The sequence below is a fragment of the Carcharodon carcharias genome, chromosome 1 (genome assembly GCF_017639515.1).
Source record: "Carcharodon carcharias isolate sCarCar2 chromosome 1, sCarCar2.pri, whole genome shotgun sequence".
Lineage (NCBI taxonomy): Eukaryota > Metazoa > Chordata > Chondrichthyes > Lamniformes > Lamnidae > Carcharodon > Carcharodon carcharias.
Window position 1 is genome coordinate 217,758,638 of NC_054467.1, and position 15,117 is coordinate 217,773,754.

Sequence of the window (15,117 nt, forward strand, 5' to 3'; positions counted from 1 at the left end):
AATTAAGATAAGTTTGCATTATAGTAAGGTCATTCAGCTATTTGTGCCTATGCTGGAAAAATCCAAAACTAATCGCACTGCCCCATACTTTCTTCAGAACCTTGCTCCAGCTTCAAATATTTAGTCAATTTTCCATTAAAATGTTCAATACTCTCTACTTAATTTTCTCTGTCACATAACATTCCATGTTTCAACAACCTCCATACAAAGAAATTCCTCCTAACCTCTTTTTGCGCTCTAATCGATAGTTTTATTTGCTGACTCCTTGTCACTGATTCCACAACCAATGGACATTGTCTTTTCCTATTCACTCATTGTCATTTTTAAAAATCTCTTTAAATCTTTTGTTAGCCTGCTGTGGCATTCAAGAGGGCATTAGATTGTGCAAAGATACGGGGAAAAGGTAGGAGAATAGCGCCAAGGCAGAATGCTCATTTAGAGAGCCAGTGCAGACACAGTGAGCCAAATGGCCTCCTTCTCCGCCATAACATTCTGTGATCCTATGCTGCAGTGGGAATAGTAACAGTATTTCAAGTCTTTTATAATTACAATTTCTCACCCCTGACACTATTGTGCTGAATCTATGCTGAACGCTTTTTATTTATTCACTCACAGGATGTGAGCATCGTTGACAAGGCTAGCATTTAATGCCCATCCCTAATTACCCTTGAGTAGGTAACCTCAAGCCACTGCCTTTAACTACTGCTATCCATGTGATGTATGTACACCCATGGTGCTGTTAGGATGGGAGTTCCAGGATTTTGACCCGCGACAGTGAAAGAATGGCAATATATTTTGTTTCCGGTGCCTAGGTCAATGCCGGGTGGTCCGTCAGGTTTCATTCTGTGTAGACTTTATCGTGATCTGATACAACAGAGTGGGTTGTTAGTCCGTTTCAGAGGGCATTTAAGAGTCAACCACATTGACAATATACTTCGTGACACTGATGTCTTTCTGACATTACTGTCCTTTCCATAAGTAGGATTCAGGAAGTGGAGACAGAACCTTAACGGTTGCTTCACCAAGGCTTTGTACATCTTTAGTTTTGTACATCAGTTCTTCAAAAGAATGAAGGAGGTTAACACGAGCTCAGCTGACAGATAAATGAATAAATGCCTCACGTGGCCTGATGCCAAGCCATACAGACTTGGAGCAACCTGAGTTGATGCCTATTAGCATCGTTAGCAGAGCTAGGGCAGTGAAAGCTAGAGTTGACGTCAGTGTCATATATTTGTGTTCATAAATTATTTCCTTAGTAACTTTGTAACCCTGGGTCACATTTTCTCCAAATGTCTGGAGTCATAGAATTTAGAGGACAGAAACAGGAAATTTGGTCCACAAATGCTGTTTTTTACATGAGTCACTATATTTTTATCCCATTCTCTTGCTAACTTCCCGTACTCTTTAATAGCTCGCTCTTTGAAGAATCTATCTAATTCCCTGTTTTAAAAGATTTATCATGGGCTTGAGTAAGAGATTTGCTCTCACCATCTTCATCTGGTTGCCACTTGAAAATAGGCACACTGGGAACTGTCTCTTACTTTGTGCCTTTTGTATCTGAAGCATAACCTTCACAAGTGCTTGCCTCTCCTCAGATGTTTGCTTTCTGAACATAGCATGCTGAGACCTATCCTCATTCTGTCTGTGCATCTCTGAACACTAACTTAAATAGAAGGGAGAAGCTGTTTTTAGATGGTCTAAGCACCAGTGTCTTCTGACATGTATGATGCTATTCAAATTTAATCGGTATAGTGCAAGGACATTCCGTTAAAACAACTTACTGGGAATTGCTGTTAAGTTTTTTAAAATGTTGAAAGCGTGAAACCCTCAGTGTTTGATACTTTTCACTCCAACCTAATAGTCCATCTGTACCAAATAAAACCGATAAGGTTACAGTCCAACATTCGTGATGTCATCTGGCGGTTTTCCACAGCCCTATGTCATGGGTTTGTTTCCCTCATAAGTAAAATGTTATGCTGGAATGTCTCTGTAGGTTGTGGATAAATTTGATTAACTTTAACTTTTATTTTTTTCTCTGCTTCTAGTAACCAGAGCAGGAGTGCCAACTGGCAGCTCACAGACTGGCGACGCACTGGGTAAAGCACTTGCATCAGTAAGTGGAGGGACTGTTGTTCACTCATTTTCTTTTGTGTTGGAATGGGGGAAGGCTGTGAATAGTGAGGGAAGTTGTTTTACTTGTTTTATCTATCTAGTAGCCATGTAATGCTTTGATGTGAAATGGAAAACCTCAAGATATTTGAGGCGGAGATATTCTTTTGGATAATTAAAGAATAAGGAGATCATGTTGAACTTCTATAAGACACTAGTTAGGCCTCATCTGGAGTACTCCGTCCAGTTCTGGGCGCCACACGTGAGGAAGGATGTGAAGGCATTGGAGAGAGTACAGAGGAGATTCACAAGAGTGATTCCAGGGATAAAGCACCGTAGCCATGAGGATAGCTTGGAGAGGTTGGGACTGTGTCCCTTGGAGAAAAGAAAGCTGAGAGGAGATTTGATAGAGGTATTCAAGATCCTGAGAGGTCTGGACAGGGTAAATAGTGAGAAACTCTTCCCACTCAAGAAAGCATCAAGCACCAGAGGGCACAGATTCAAAATAATTGGCAAAAGGAGTAAAAGTGATATGAAGAAAAATGTTTTCACCCAGAGGGTGTTTAGAGTCTGGAACGAACTTCCTGAGAGGGTGGTGGAAGCAGGTTCAGTCGAAGTATTCAAAAGGGGATTGCTATCTGCAAAGGAAGATTGTGCAAAGTTACTGGGATAAGGTAGGGGAATGGGAACAGGCGGAATGCTCTTTCAGAGAGCCAGTGCAGACTCGATGGGCAGAATGGCCTCCTTCTGCAATGTAAAGTTTCTGTGATTACTTATGGACCCAACGTATTTAATCCAAATTCCTTGGCTGCCTGGACGGGATTTGGATTTTATTTTTAATGGCCTAATGTGTTCTAAAGACAGCTGCAGGGCTGCCTGGCACAATACATACTATGGCTACATTTAGCTGGAATTTTTAGTGGTGGCATCCAAAGAGGCCTAACCTGGAAAAATGGAGCTGGCCCCGTTGGATTTGAAACCAGATTGGCCTTCTAGTGCTTAAGAGATTTCTTTTTAAAAAAGAGCAGTGCCTATTTCTCTAGGTCTTTGAGACATAGAAGTTTAACAAAGATATTAAAAAACTCTTTATCCCTGAGATTTAGAAAAGCATAGTGATGGGGAGTTCACTCTTTAAAGTATTTTACCAACAATGTATATTTCTTTGAAAAAAAAGAGGCTAGGTGAAAGCATGAATGTGAAACTTGGTATGGAGTGCAGATTATCAGTGTTAACAAACTGCCTCATTGTGTTGAGAGACATAGGGCAGCATTTTACAGGCGAGCAGATGGCTTGCAAACCCCAACCCCTCAACCCCCCACAAGGGAAGTTGGCTGGAAGCCTAATTGCTCTATGCCAGCCCACCCCACAGCCATAACAGGTGGGCTAAATTGGTGAAAAGTGGGACTTCTGCCCCTCACTGAAGAGGAAGTCCTGCCTTCGGAAGCTGCTGACCAATCAGATTGGCTAGCAGCTCCAACAGTCCCAGCAATGCCAAGACCGTGCATGAGTGTCTATTAGTGTGCACTGCAGGGTCATCAGCCACTCCCAAGAAGAAGGCCCAATGGATCTTGGAGTGAGCTAAATCCATGGTGTTGGGCAGGAGGGTTGGCCAGCTTGGGAGAGTGGGTAGGGGTGTATGTTGGGGGGAGTTGTAGTTTCGAGAGCAGTAGGGGGAGATGGTGGCACAGTGGTAATATCGCTGGACTAGAAATCCAGAGACCTAGGCTAATGCTCTGAGAAAATGGGTTCAAATCCCACCACGTCGCTGGTGGAATTTGAATTCAGTTAATAAATCTAGAATATAAAGCTCGTCTTAGTATTGGTGACCTTGACACTATCATCGATTGTTGTAAAAGCCCATCTGGTTCATTAATGTCCTTTAGGGAAGGAAATCTGCCATCCTTACCTGGTCTGGCCTACATGGCCACAGAGGTCAGTTCAAGGGCACTTAAGGATGGGCAACAAATGAAACAAAACCTTAGGTAAATCAACCAAAATATTGGCGAGGAAGGAAGTTTTATTTTTACTCAAACAATATTTAATCCCGTGAAAATGTAAAGGAAAAGGCAGAAAGAAAGAAAGGTCGGGGACTATTTTAGGGTGGCTACCCCTCAATGCACAAAGGGAACCTCCCTGAAGATAATCCCACCATCCCACCCTTTTAAGAACATTTTACAAAACAGCCTGTCCCCTCCCGCCTGTCTACCATGCCAACTGTATTATGGCATAGGCTGTGTATTATTGGTGTCAATTGGCTTGTTTATAAGCTTAATTGACCCTTGATTATTTATTTACATATGGCAGGCAGGCTGCCAACTTCAGCACAGGCCCACCCTAATGTCTTATGTGGTTGAGCTCAGCGGTGGGTGGGGAAGGTGGTAAGGTGGCACCCGCCTTATTTTATGTGCTCCCCACCAGCCCCCTGCTAAAAGCACGCCCAGTGGAGGTTATGTAAAATCCAACCCATAGTCTTTACCCAGCGATTTCCTGAATGCTGATTCCCCAATTTTAGCTATGCCATTGTGGAAAGATAATGCTCTACGATGGCGTAGTGATATTGTCGCTGGACTAGTAATCCAGAGACCCAGGGTAATGCTCTGGGGATCCGGGTTTGAATCCTGCCACGGCAGATGGCAATTCAATAAAAATCTGGAATTAAAAATCTAATGATTGTTGTAAAAACCCATCTGGTTCACTAATGTCCTTTAGGGAAGGAAATCTGCTGTCCTTACCTGGTCTGGCCTAATGTGACTCCAGACCAACAGCAATGTGGTTGACTCTTAAATGCCCTCTGAACTAGGGCAGCTAGGATTGGATAATAAATCCTGGCCTGGCCAGCAACGCCCATATCCCATGAACAAAAATGAGAAAAAAAACCCTGTTGGCCTATTTTGTAGGCATCCAGTAACATAGCATCCAGTATGGCATCAGAAGAGGCATCCAGGGCCCTTGCCTGAAACAGACAGATTAAGGCCTCTGAATATGCAATACATTTGATGCTTCCTTTAGCAAATTGTTTTGTTTTTTTAAGGAAAATATGGTCTAAAAGCAACGCAGTAGGGCCAAACTCTTTCATCACAGGGATTGCTCACAGTGTCTAGTTTGCACCCATATGTGGGTGCAAGTCAATTTCTAGACCAATGAGTGGAGACCAGGCCAGAAGAAACAAAAAATCTGGTCTACCACTCTTGTGCATCTCCTGGAAAGATATGGGCAAGAAATAGATCAGGTCTTTGTGACATGGCATTTGGAAAAGAACACAACAGCAGGGATGTGAATGGGTTTAGCTCTTTCACATGATAAATGTTTGTATTACTAGATTTCATTGGGTGGAGATCAGCATGAGGTATGCTGAATATGGATTTTTCAGTATTTGTGCTTAAACCCATTGCACCTCCCCATCTCACTTACCAACACAGATTTTAATAACCAACTCTCCATGTACAGTGTGGGTGTGTTTAAAATAGTGTGTACCAGCTCTTCTCCTGATAGGTGGCAGATCAAATTGAGAAAGTGGTTAGCAAGGCATATGGGAACGTGGGCTCCATAGAGAGAGGTATTGAATACAAAAGCAGGAAAGTTATGCTGAACTCTTATAAAGCTCTGGTTAGATGCCCACTAGAGTACTGCATCCATTTCTGGCCACCACATTTTAGGAAAGATGTGAAGATCCTCGGGAGGGTGCAGTTAAGATTTACCAGAATGGTTTCAGGGATTGGGGCAGTTTAGTTACAAGATTAGGTTGGAAAGGCTGGGATTGTTCTCCTTGAAGCAGTCCTTGGTAGAGGTGTACAAGATTATGACAGGCTTAGATAAGGTAGACAAGGAAAAAATCTTCCCATTAGCTGATGGTATAGTGACTGGGGGCCACAGATGGGCAAGAGGTGCAGGAAGAATGTGAGGAAGACCTTTTTTTTATACAGTAAGTGGTAATGACCTGGAACTTGCTGCCTGCGAGGGTGCTGAAGGTGGAAATAGTCAATAATTTCAAAAGGAAACTGGACAGGGACTTGAAGACAATAAACTTGCAGGGCTATAGGGACTGAGTGGGACTGACTGGATTGCTCCTTGGAGAGCCGGCATGGAGCTGATGGGCCGACTAGCCTCCTTCTGTGGCATAAATGACAGTGGCTTTATAATAGCAGTAAAAAACGCAAAAGTTAATTTATATCAGCCCTATTGCAAATTGCTTGCTTTGGGACTCAAATCTATTCCCAGAGTTTCTACCCTGAGCTGTACTGGGAGTTAATACAACTTGCATCTTTCACATTTGGGAATTTTACTGCGAAGCAGCTGTAAATTTACAACAAATACAAAATGCTCAACAGTGGAGTAAATTGGCCTACAGTTTACAGGGTGTTAAAGACAAGTAATTCTTACAGCACAAATAGAATGGCCAGCTTGTACTGACATTATATGCGTGTTTAAGTGCACTCTGATGATGAGATTCAAAGTAGCCTGCTAGTAAAAATATTCTTGCTTTTGTTTTAGATCTACTCACCAGATCACACTAACAACAGTTTTCCTTCAACTCCATCAACGCCTGTTGGATCTCCGCCAACTCTCACAGGTAAAACAATCCACCAGCGTTTTAGGCAAGTTGAATGTGTGTGAGAATTTGGTGTTTTTCTTCTTTCCCTGTGTCCTGACCTTAAGCACCAAGCTTTTAACCCTGATCTCTATTTTTAGCAGGTACCTCTGTGTGGTCCAGAAATGGAGGCCAGGGTCCATCCTCTCCCAATTATGAAGGCCCACTTCACTCTTTGGTAGGTCTGAGAATAAAAGCATGTAACAATATGCTACCAAAATAAAGTGGCACTCATTTCTTCCATTTACACACTTAATCCAGCAGTGTCTTTGAAGCTTTTTCCTTGTCGTTCCATTGGGGTAAATAGACCTATGCCTTGCTATTTCATGTGTGCATGAACAAAGTGAAGTCTTTAGGAGAATTCTGTATCTAAGAAACTATAAGTGGAGAAAAGTGGTTGCATTTTTTAAAAAAGTTAGCTTCATGAATTGCTGCCTGGGAACAGTGGAGTTCAGAGCCACATTCATATTTATTGGAAGGATAAGTCATACTTGGAGTAAGAAAAGGCATTCTCCTCCTTTAAAATTTGTATTTTTCAAAATTTTCTTCTTGAAAATTGAGACTAACATAGAAAGCTCATTGTTTTGGGAGTAGAGGGGCAGTAAATGCTAGCCTAGCCAGCGACGTCCACATCCCGTGAAAGAATAAATAAATATCTCAGATAATGAGAGCAGAGTGGTAGGATTCATTTGCACCATGATCCCATGACCAACTGATCAGATCTAAGCTTTGCAATCTTGAATTGTTCAGTTGTGACTGATGGTGGACAATTAAACAACTCACTGGAGGACGAGGCTCTGCAAGTATTCCCATCTTCAATTCTGCGGGAGCCCAGCACATCATTGGAAAAGACTAGGCTGAAGCATTTGCGACCATCTTCAGTAAATATTGTTGAATGGACAATCCACCTCCTCCAGAGGTCCCCAGCATCACAGATGCCAGTCTCCAGCCAATTCAATTCACTCCATGTGATATCAAGAAATGGCTAAAGGCACTGGGTACTGCAAAGGCTCTGGCCCTGATGACATTCCAGCAATAGTACTGAAGGCTTGTGTTCCAGAATGACTTGCACCCCTAGCTAAGCTATCTCAGTACAGCTAGTGTCTACCTTTCAATGTGGAAAATTGTCCAAATATATCCTATCAGTCTACTCTCACTCATCAGCAAAATGATGGAAGATGGACCAAAGGTGAGGTGAGGTGATAGTGACTGCCCTTGACATGCAGGCATCATTTGACCAAGTGTGGCATCAAGGAGCCCTAGCAAAACGGAAGTCAATGGGAAACGGGGGCAAGCTCTCCGCTGGTTGTAGGCATAATAGCACAAAAGAAGATGGTTGTGGTTATTGGAAGTCAATCATCTCAGTCCCAAGGCATCACTGCAAGAGCTCCTCAGGGTAGTATCCTAGGCCCAACCATCTTCAGCCACTTCATCAATGATCTTCTCTCCATCATGGGAGAAGTGGGGATGTTCGCTGATGATTGCACAATATTTGGCACCTTTCGCAACTCCTCAGATACTGAAGCAGTCCATGTCCAAATGCAGCAAGACCTGGACAATGTCCAAGATTGGGCTGATAAGTGGCAAGTAATATGCTGCCACACCGATGCCAAGCAATGACCATCTCCAACAAGAGAGTACCTAACCATCTCTCCTTGACATCAACATCCCGGGGGTTACCATTGACCAGAAACTAAACTGGACTAGCCTTTGGCTACAAGGGCTGGTCAGAGGCTGGAATTCTGCAGGGAGTAACTCGCATCCTAACTCGCCAAAGCCTGTTCACAATCTACAAGGCACAAGTCAGAAGTGTGATAAAATTCTCTCCACTTGCCTGGATGAACGTAGCTCCAACAAAACTCAAGAAGCTTGACACCATCCGGCAGCTGGCATGATTGGCACCCCATCAACCACATTCACTTCCTCCACCATCTACGCACATTGGCAGCAGTGTGTACCATCTACAAGATGCACTGCAGCAACTCGCCAAGGCTCCTTCCAAACCCATGACTTCTACCACCTAGAAGGACAAGGGCAGCAGGTGCATGGGAACACCAGCTCCCCTCCAAGTCACACACCATCCTGACTTGGAACAATGTCACTTTTCTTTCACTGTCACTAGGTCAAAGTCCTGGGACACCCTTCCTAACAGCACCGTGGGTGTAACTGCACCACATGGATTGCAGCAGTTCAAGGGCCATTGGAAATGGGCAATAAATGATAGGCTAGCCAGTGACTCCCATGTCCCATGAAGGAATAAATAAATAAAACTTGTTGTTCCAGTAGCAAATATTTTTAGAGGGAGTGCATGCAAGTCTTTCACTCACATCTGCTGTTTGTGACATCATTTGCGGCAGCAAAAATTGTGGGCACCTGTGCATCCCTAGAAATCCTGCCAATTTTACATCCAGTATGGCTAGAAGCCCAATGCAGGCTTACTTAAAGATATCCTTGCATTGGAGGCTGTACAGCAGAGGTTCATTAGATTGGTCCCTGTTGTCCTATCCTGAGTAAGTTGGGTCTACATCCCCTAGAGTTTAGAAGAATGAGAGGTGATCTCATTGAAACATTCAAAATTATGAAGGGATTTGACAGGGTAGATACTAAGGTTATGTCCCCTGGCTGGGGAATCTAGAATGAAGAAGCCTAGTTTCAGGATAAGGGTTCAATCATTTAGGACTGAGATCAGGAGAAATTTTGTCACTCAAAGGATCCTGAATCGTTTGAATTCTCTACTCAAGAGGGTTATGGATGTGCTATAATTGAATATATTTAAGGCTGATTTTTGATGTCTCGAAATTGAAAGATATGTGGAACAGGCGGGAAAGTGGAATTAAAGCCGAAGATCAGCCATGATCCTAGTGAATGGCAGAGTAGGCTCAACGGAACATATAGTCATCTGTTCTTACTTTTTATGTTCTAATACTTACAGTAAAGAGCCACATGTGAGCCCAGTAATGTCATGTTCAAACAGGACTTGGTTGCCATTTAGATATTAGGAACAAAACTAATTAGCAGCAGAGAAAAATGTTTGGCTTGTAGATAAGTAGACTACATCCTGTGCCACAATCCAGTTTTCTTTTCTACCCTGTTCTGAGATGGGAATCAAAGTTTGTTGTTAGTGCAGTTTGGAGAGACATTTACCTTGCATCTAACAGCGGCATACCTGATTGGAATGCTTGACAATGACATTGAAGGGTAGATTTTAAGATCATGTGTTGGTCAGATTATTAGCATCCTAATTGAAGATGAATTCCTTTCTGCCTGAATTTTAGGTTAAAATAAATGGAGTGCTGAACACTAAGCAAAAAGGACTCAGAGCAACTAGACACTGACAAGGAAAAAATAAATAAAAATCAATCCAAAATACACCTCAAACACAAATTCCAGTGTTTTTTAATAAATTGATTTTGGGAATGTGGGTATCGATAGCAAGGTCTGCAATTATTGTCCATTCCTAACTTGCTACGACTGACTTGCTGGGCCACTTCAGTTGACCATATTGATATGGAACTAGAGTAACATATAGGCCTAGCCAGGTAAAGGTGAGAACTTTCCCCCCTTAAGGACACTGGTGAACTGGCTGGATTTTAACAACAATCCATCATTAGTCTTTTGATCATGTTTTACTGACACCAACTTTTGATTTCCAGCTTTTTAAAAAAATCATATTTTGAAACTCATCATGGAACTTGATCTCACATTCACTAGATTATTAGTCCAGCACTCAGGATTACAATTCCAATAACATAATGACTATGCTACTGCCCCTTAATTGGGTATCTAAAACATCTTTGAGGCATAAAGAAATTGGTGGGCACTTTCAGAACCACTCAAATTTATGTCAGGCACCTTATTCATGCCCAGTTATGGGGCATAGATGGTGGGAAAATTTACTCTGGGTGTCATGACCAAAGTGTTTCCTTCAGTCAAAGAAGTTGCATTTAAATTTTAAAAGTTGTTGTTTATATTGTGGTATTTCCAAGCTCTTCGTTGCCCAGAATTGCAAACGATTGCCTTACTGGAAATATTTTTAAACTAGAGAGATGAGAAAATAATCTTTGCAGTTTGGATTCAGGGATGCTGCTCCAATTATCAAGATGTTCAGATGGAAATAGTGAACCCTTGGCTAGTGCTTAGTATGTACATGCAGCCTCATATTTCAAAACTTTGTCTGAAGTTCCCTGTCAATATTGCATCTTAAGACAACTGCCCGAGCTATGGAATAGTTTGGACTAAATAAGCAATGGATTGGCTGCTACTGATTTAAATAGTTGACAGAATCAGGTAGAGAAAAATGTATTTGATAGTAAAATCGCCTACTAATTCTGCAATATTATTTCTAGCAGCATATTTTTCCATTGGTTTCCTTACATATTGAATGTATTCTCAAAGGTTGCAAAGCAACATGCCATTCCTGTAACTACTAATGGGTTGTATTATCTTTGTGATGACCATTTTTGACAACTTTGAAATGTTTTAGAATGTAACAACAACTTTTATAATGCCTTTAATGTAATGAAACATTCCAAGGTACTTTACGGGAGCATTAGAAAACAAAATGTGACAGCAAGGCACCTAAGGAGATATTTAGGTTGGAATATTAAAAGCCTGGTCAAAGTAGTTTATTTTGAGGAGTGACTTAAGAGAGGTAAAGAAGCAGGGAGATGTAGGGGGGATATTCCAGAGTTTAGAGACTAGGAAACTGAAAGCGTGGCCGCCAATGGTGGAGCAATTAAAATCAGGGATATGTAACTGGCCAGAATTAGAGGAGCACAGATACTTCGGAGGGTTATGGGGCTGGAGGAGATTATAGAAATGGGGAAGGTGAGTCCGTGGATGTATTAGAAAACAGGTATGAGAATTTTAAAATCAAGCTGTTGCTTGACAGGGAGCCAATGTAGGTCAGTGAGCACAGGGGTGATGGGTGAATGGGACGTGGTGAAAATTAAGACTTGAATGACCTCAAGTGTACAGAGGGTAGAACGTGAAGACCAGGCAGGAGTACATTGGAATAGTCAAGTCTAAAGGTAACAAACTATGTGCGAGGCATGAATGAAGCAAAATTGTTGCTCTCATTTCGTGGAAATAGCCGAGAATATTTGTATGCATCGTGATTACAAATTTTTCAATTTTGTTTTTAGCAAACCCGGATTGAAGACCGCTTAGAAAGATTGGATGATGCCATACACGTCCTGCGAAACCACGCGGTGGGACCCTCAACAGCCATGCCCAGTAGCCATAGTGACTTGCACAGTTTAATAGGGGCATCACACAATGGACCGATGGGAGGCTTGGCGTCAGGATATGGGACAGGCTTGCTGTCAGCCAACAGACACACCTTAATGGTAAGACACCAGCATTGACACCTGCCTGAAAAAAACTCTGTTGGTATTTGAGAGCTCTAGCAGATGGGTGTGCCAATGCACACTTATTTTATTAGCAAGTACATGTGGACTACAAGTTCTAGTGATCTGACCTTTTTCAAAAATGTTGTATTTCATTCAAAATCTCCGATCAAGTTTAGTGTTGAAAATATTTTATTTGGAAAGATGACACTTAAAAAAAATGGTGACTGGATTTGATTAAATAGAGACTGCACAGCCATGTCAGCATTTAAGTGAGATGATCGCTTAATATTCAAGATATGTAACCCTTCATCCTTTTAATCTGGGTTAGTGTGAGTTAATACCTTTTCATGGGTGGATGTGTGGGGGGTGGTGGGGGGGGGGTGGGTGTGCAAACAAGAAATGAGAAAAATGCTGAACGATGTGAATGAACTGAGACACTTGGAGATTTGAATATGTAATCCAGTGAAAATTGGATTGCAAATAGACAAAGCCATAAAAAGGTCACCAAAGTTTTGGGTTTATGCATAGATACATAATGCACAAGTGTAAAGAAGTAGCAATTTGTACAAAGCATAAGATTCAACAGCTGAGCAATTTTTGTTCACTGTTGTAGAACAGATATTGAAACCACGGAGAACATATTTTGTAGATGTACCAGGATCGGGTTATGTGGAGCACAGTAATTATAAGGGAAGATATGAGATTCGGGAGTTATTTCCAGTGGAGGTGGGAAGGCTAATAGAGTACTTAATAGAAGTATTTAAAAAGATGAAGGGCTTTAATGGAGCGAATATTGAATTTTTTCTCTCTTTCTCTGCCAGTGAGTCAAATACAAGGGGTCTTCAATTTAAACCTTTCACTGAAGAGAGTGATGAATAAGCTTAGGAGAAATCTCTAATTACAGAGGGTCGGAGGAGCATGGAATTCTCCCACAAGAAAAGGCTGATTCAGAAACTATTGCATTTTTAAATATTTGGATGCAGAGGGCAATGGAAATAGTTCTTGATTGTCAAAATGGCCACCCCAGAAACAATGAATCAAATGATCTTTTCCTATGCTGTAAACCTTTAGGTTTCTGTTAAACAAGTGAAGGTTATCCACAAAACTTTAACTTATCGTTGCTTGGTCAGGTTACCAATTTACCAACATATGCATTAGGAGCAGGGGTAGACCACTCGGCCTTTTGAGCCTGCTCCACCATTCAATAAGATCATGGCTGATCTCATTTTAACCACAACTCCACATTCCTGCCTACTCCTGATGACCTTTCACCCCCTTATCAAGAATTTATCTATCTTAGCCATGAAGGTAGTCAAAGATTCTGCCTCAACCACCTTTTGAGGAAGAGAATTCTGAAGACTCACGACCCTCTGAGAGAAAAAAATTCCTGACCTCCATTTTAAATGGGCGACCCCTTATTTTTAAACAGTGACCCTTAGCTCTAGATCCTCCCACAAATGGAAACATCCTTTTCACATCCACCCTATCAAGTCCCCTCAGGATCTTATATGTTTCATTCAAGTCATCTCTTACTCTTCTAAACTCCAGTAGATACAAGCCTAGCTTGTCCTCATAAGCCAACCCATCAGTTCTAGGTATTAATGTAGTAAACCTTCTCTGAACTGCTTCCAACAGATTTACATCTCTCCTTAAATAAGGGGACCGGTACTGTACACAGTACACCAGATGTGATCTCACCAACATCCTGTATAACTGAAGCATAACCTACTTACTCTTGTATTCAATTCCCCTTGCAATAAACGCTAGTATTCTCTTAGCTTTGCTAATCACTTGCTGTACCTGCATACTAACCTTTTGTGATTCATGCACTAGGATACCCAGATCCCTCTGCTTCTCAGAATTCTGCAATCTCTCACCGTTTAGATAATAGGCTTCTTTTTTATTCATCCTGCCAAAATGGCAACCTCATATTTTTCCACATTATACTTCATTTGCTAGGTCTTTGTCCATTCACCTAACCTATCTACAGCCTCTTGAAGTCTCTTTATGTCTTCTTCACATCTTACTTTCCTACCTATCTTTGTGTCAATCTGCTGTGCAATTCCAACATTTTGTATATTAATTCCCATCTTCTACAGTTGACATTTAAATCTTAATATATTTTATAGAGTGATATTTCTTTCCAATTTTGTTAGTTATTGACTTTCATCCATGAGCAGGGTTGCTGGAACAAATGTATAGGAGACTCGGCCCTATTCCACTCTCCCCGCCACCCCGAACACCAAAGTCTGTTTTCTGTGGATGGTACTTTTAACCTTTCTCTCCCATTACTCTTCACACTCCTTCTTCCACTGAGATAGTTAGCTGGAACTGAGATGTGATTCCACAGGCAACAGTAGCCTAAGTGACCATTTTAAGGTGAAAGCCTAGCTGGTAAGTATTAGAAGACTGTTTAACTGTGAAAGGCTTCATAGGTAAGACAACTAAGACTCACCACATGAGCAGACTTCGCTAAAGGCCCTGAGATCAGTTAATTCAGCACAGAACAGGGTTGAATTTTGGAGGTTCTTGTCTGAATGTACTGTACTTAATAGTTCTCTTATACATGGCATTATCAGGGGAGCTTTCTTGTAGCCTTTCCAACTGTGAAGGGTTCCATTAGACTTACTATCAGCAGTTTGAAAAAAAGATTTTATTTTCTTACACATTTTTAACATATATTCATTCCTGTATTGTTTGCCTCTAACCAGTGGTTTTATGAAAGGAAAATCATGTTTGAAGTTTTTTTTAAGAGTTCTTTAAGGATGTAACAAGCAGGGTGAATAAAGGGGAACCAAGAGATGTAGTGTATTGGGATTTCCAAAAGGCATTTTGATAAGGTCCCACATTAAAGGTCACTACACAAGATAAAAGCCCATGGTGTTGAGGGTGATACATTAGCATGGATAGAGGATTGGCTAACTACCAGGAAACAGTCAGGATAATTGGATCATCTTTAGGTTGGCAACCTGTAACTAGTAGGGTGCTTCAGGGATCAGTGCTGGGGCCTCAACTATTTAAGATCTATAATAATGACTTGGATGAAGGAACATTCTGTATTGTAGCCAA

At 41.5% G+C, this 15,117-nt stretch overlaps 1 protein-coding gene across 10 annotated transcripts in view; it reads left to right on the forward strand.

Annotated features, from left to right (window-relative positions):
• The window catches only part of LOC121277127 (transcription factor 4-like), a 597,003-nt gene that overhangs the window by 521,116 nt on the left and 60,770 nt on the right, over positions 1–15,117 (forward strand). For all 10 annotated transcript variants that reach the window (XM_041186200.1, XM_041186184.1, XM_041186219.1 and 7 more), the window contains 4 exons: positions 2,046–2,113; positions 6,601–6,679; positions 6,799–6,875; positions 11,842–12,045. In XM_041186200.1, the coding sequence (XP_041042134.1) occupies positions 2,046–2,113; positions 6,601–6,679; positions 6,799–6,875; positions 11,842–12,045 (428 nt within the window). The remainder of the gene's footprint in view (positions 1–2,045; positions 2,114–6,600; positions 6,680–6,798; positions 6,876–11,841; positions 12,046–15,117) is intronic.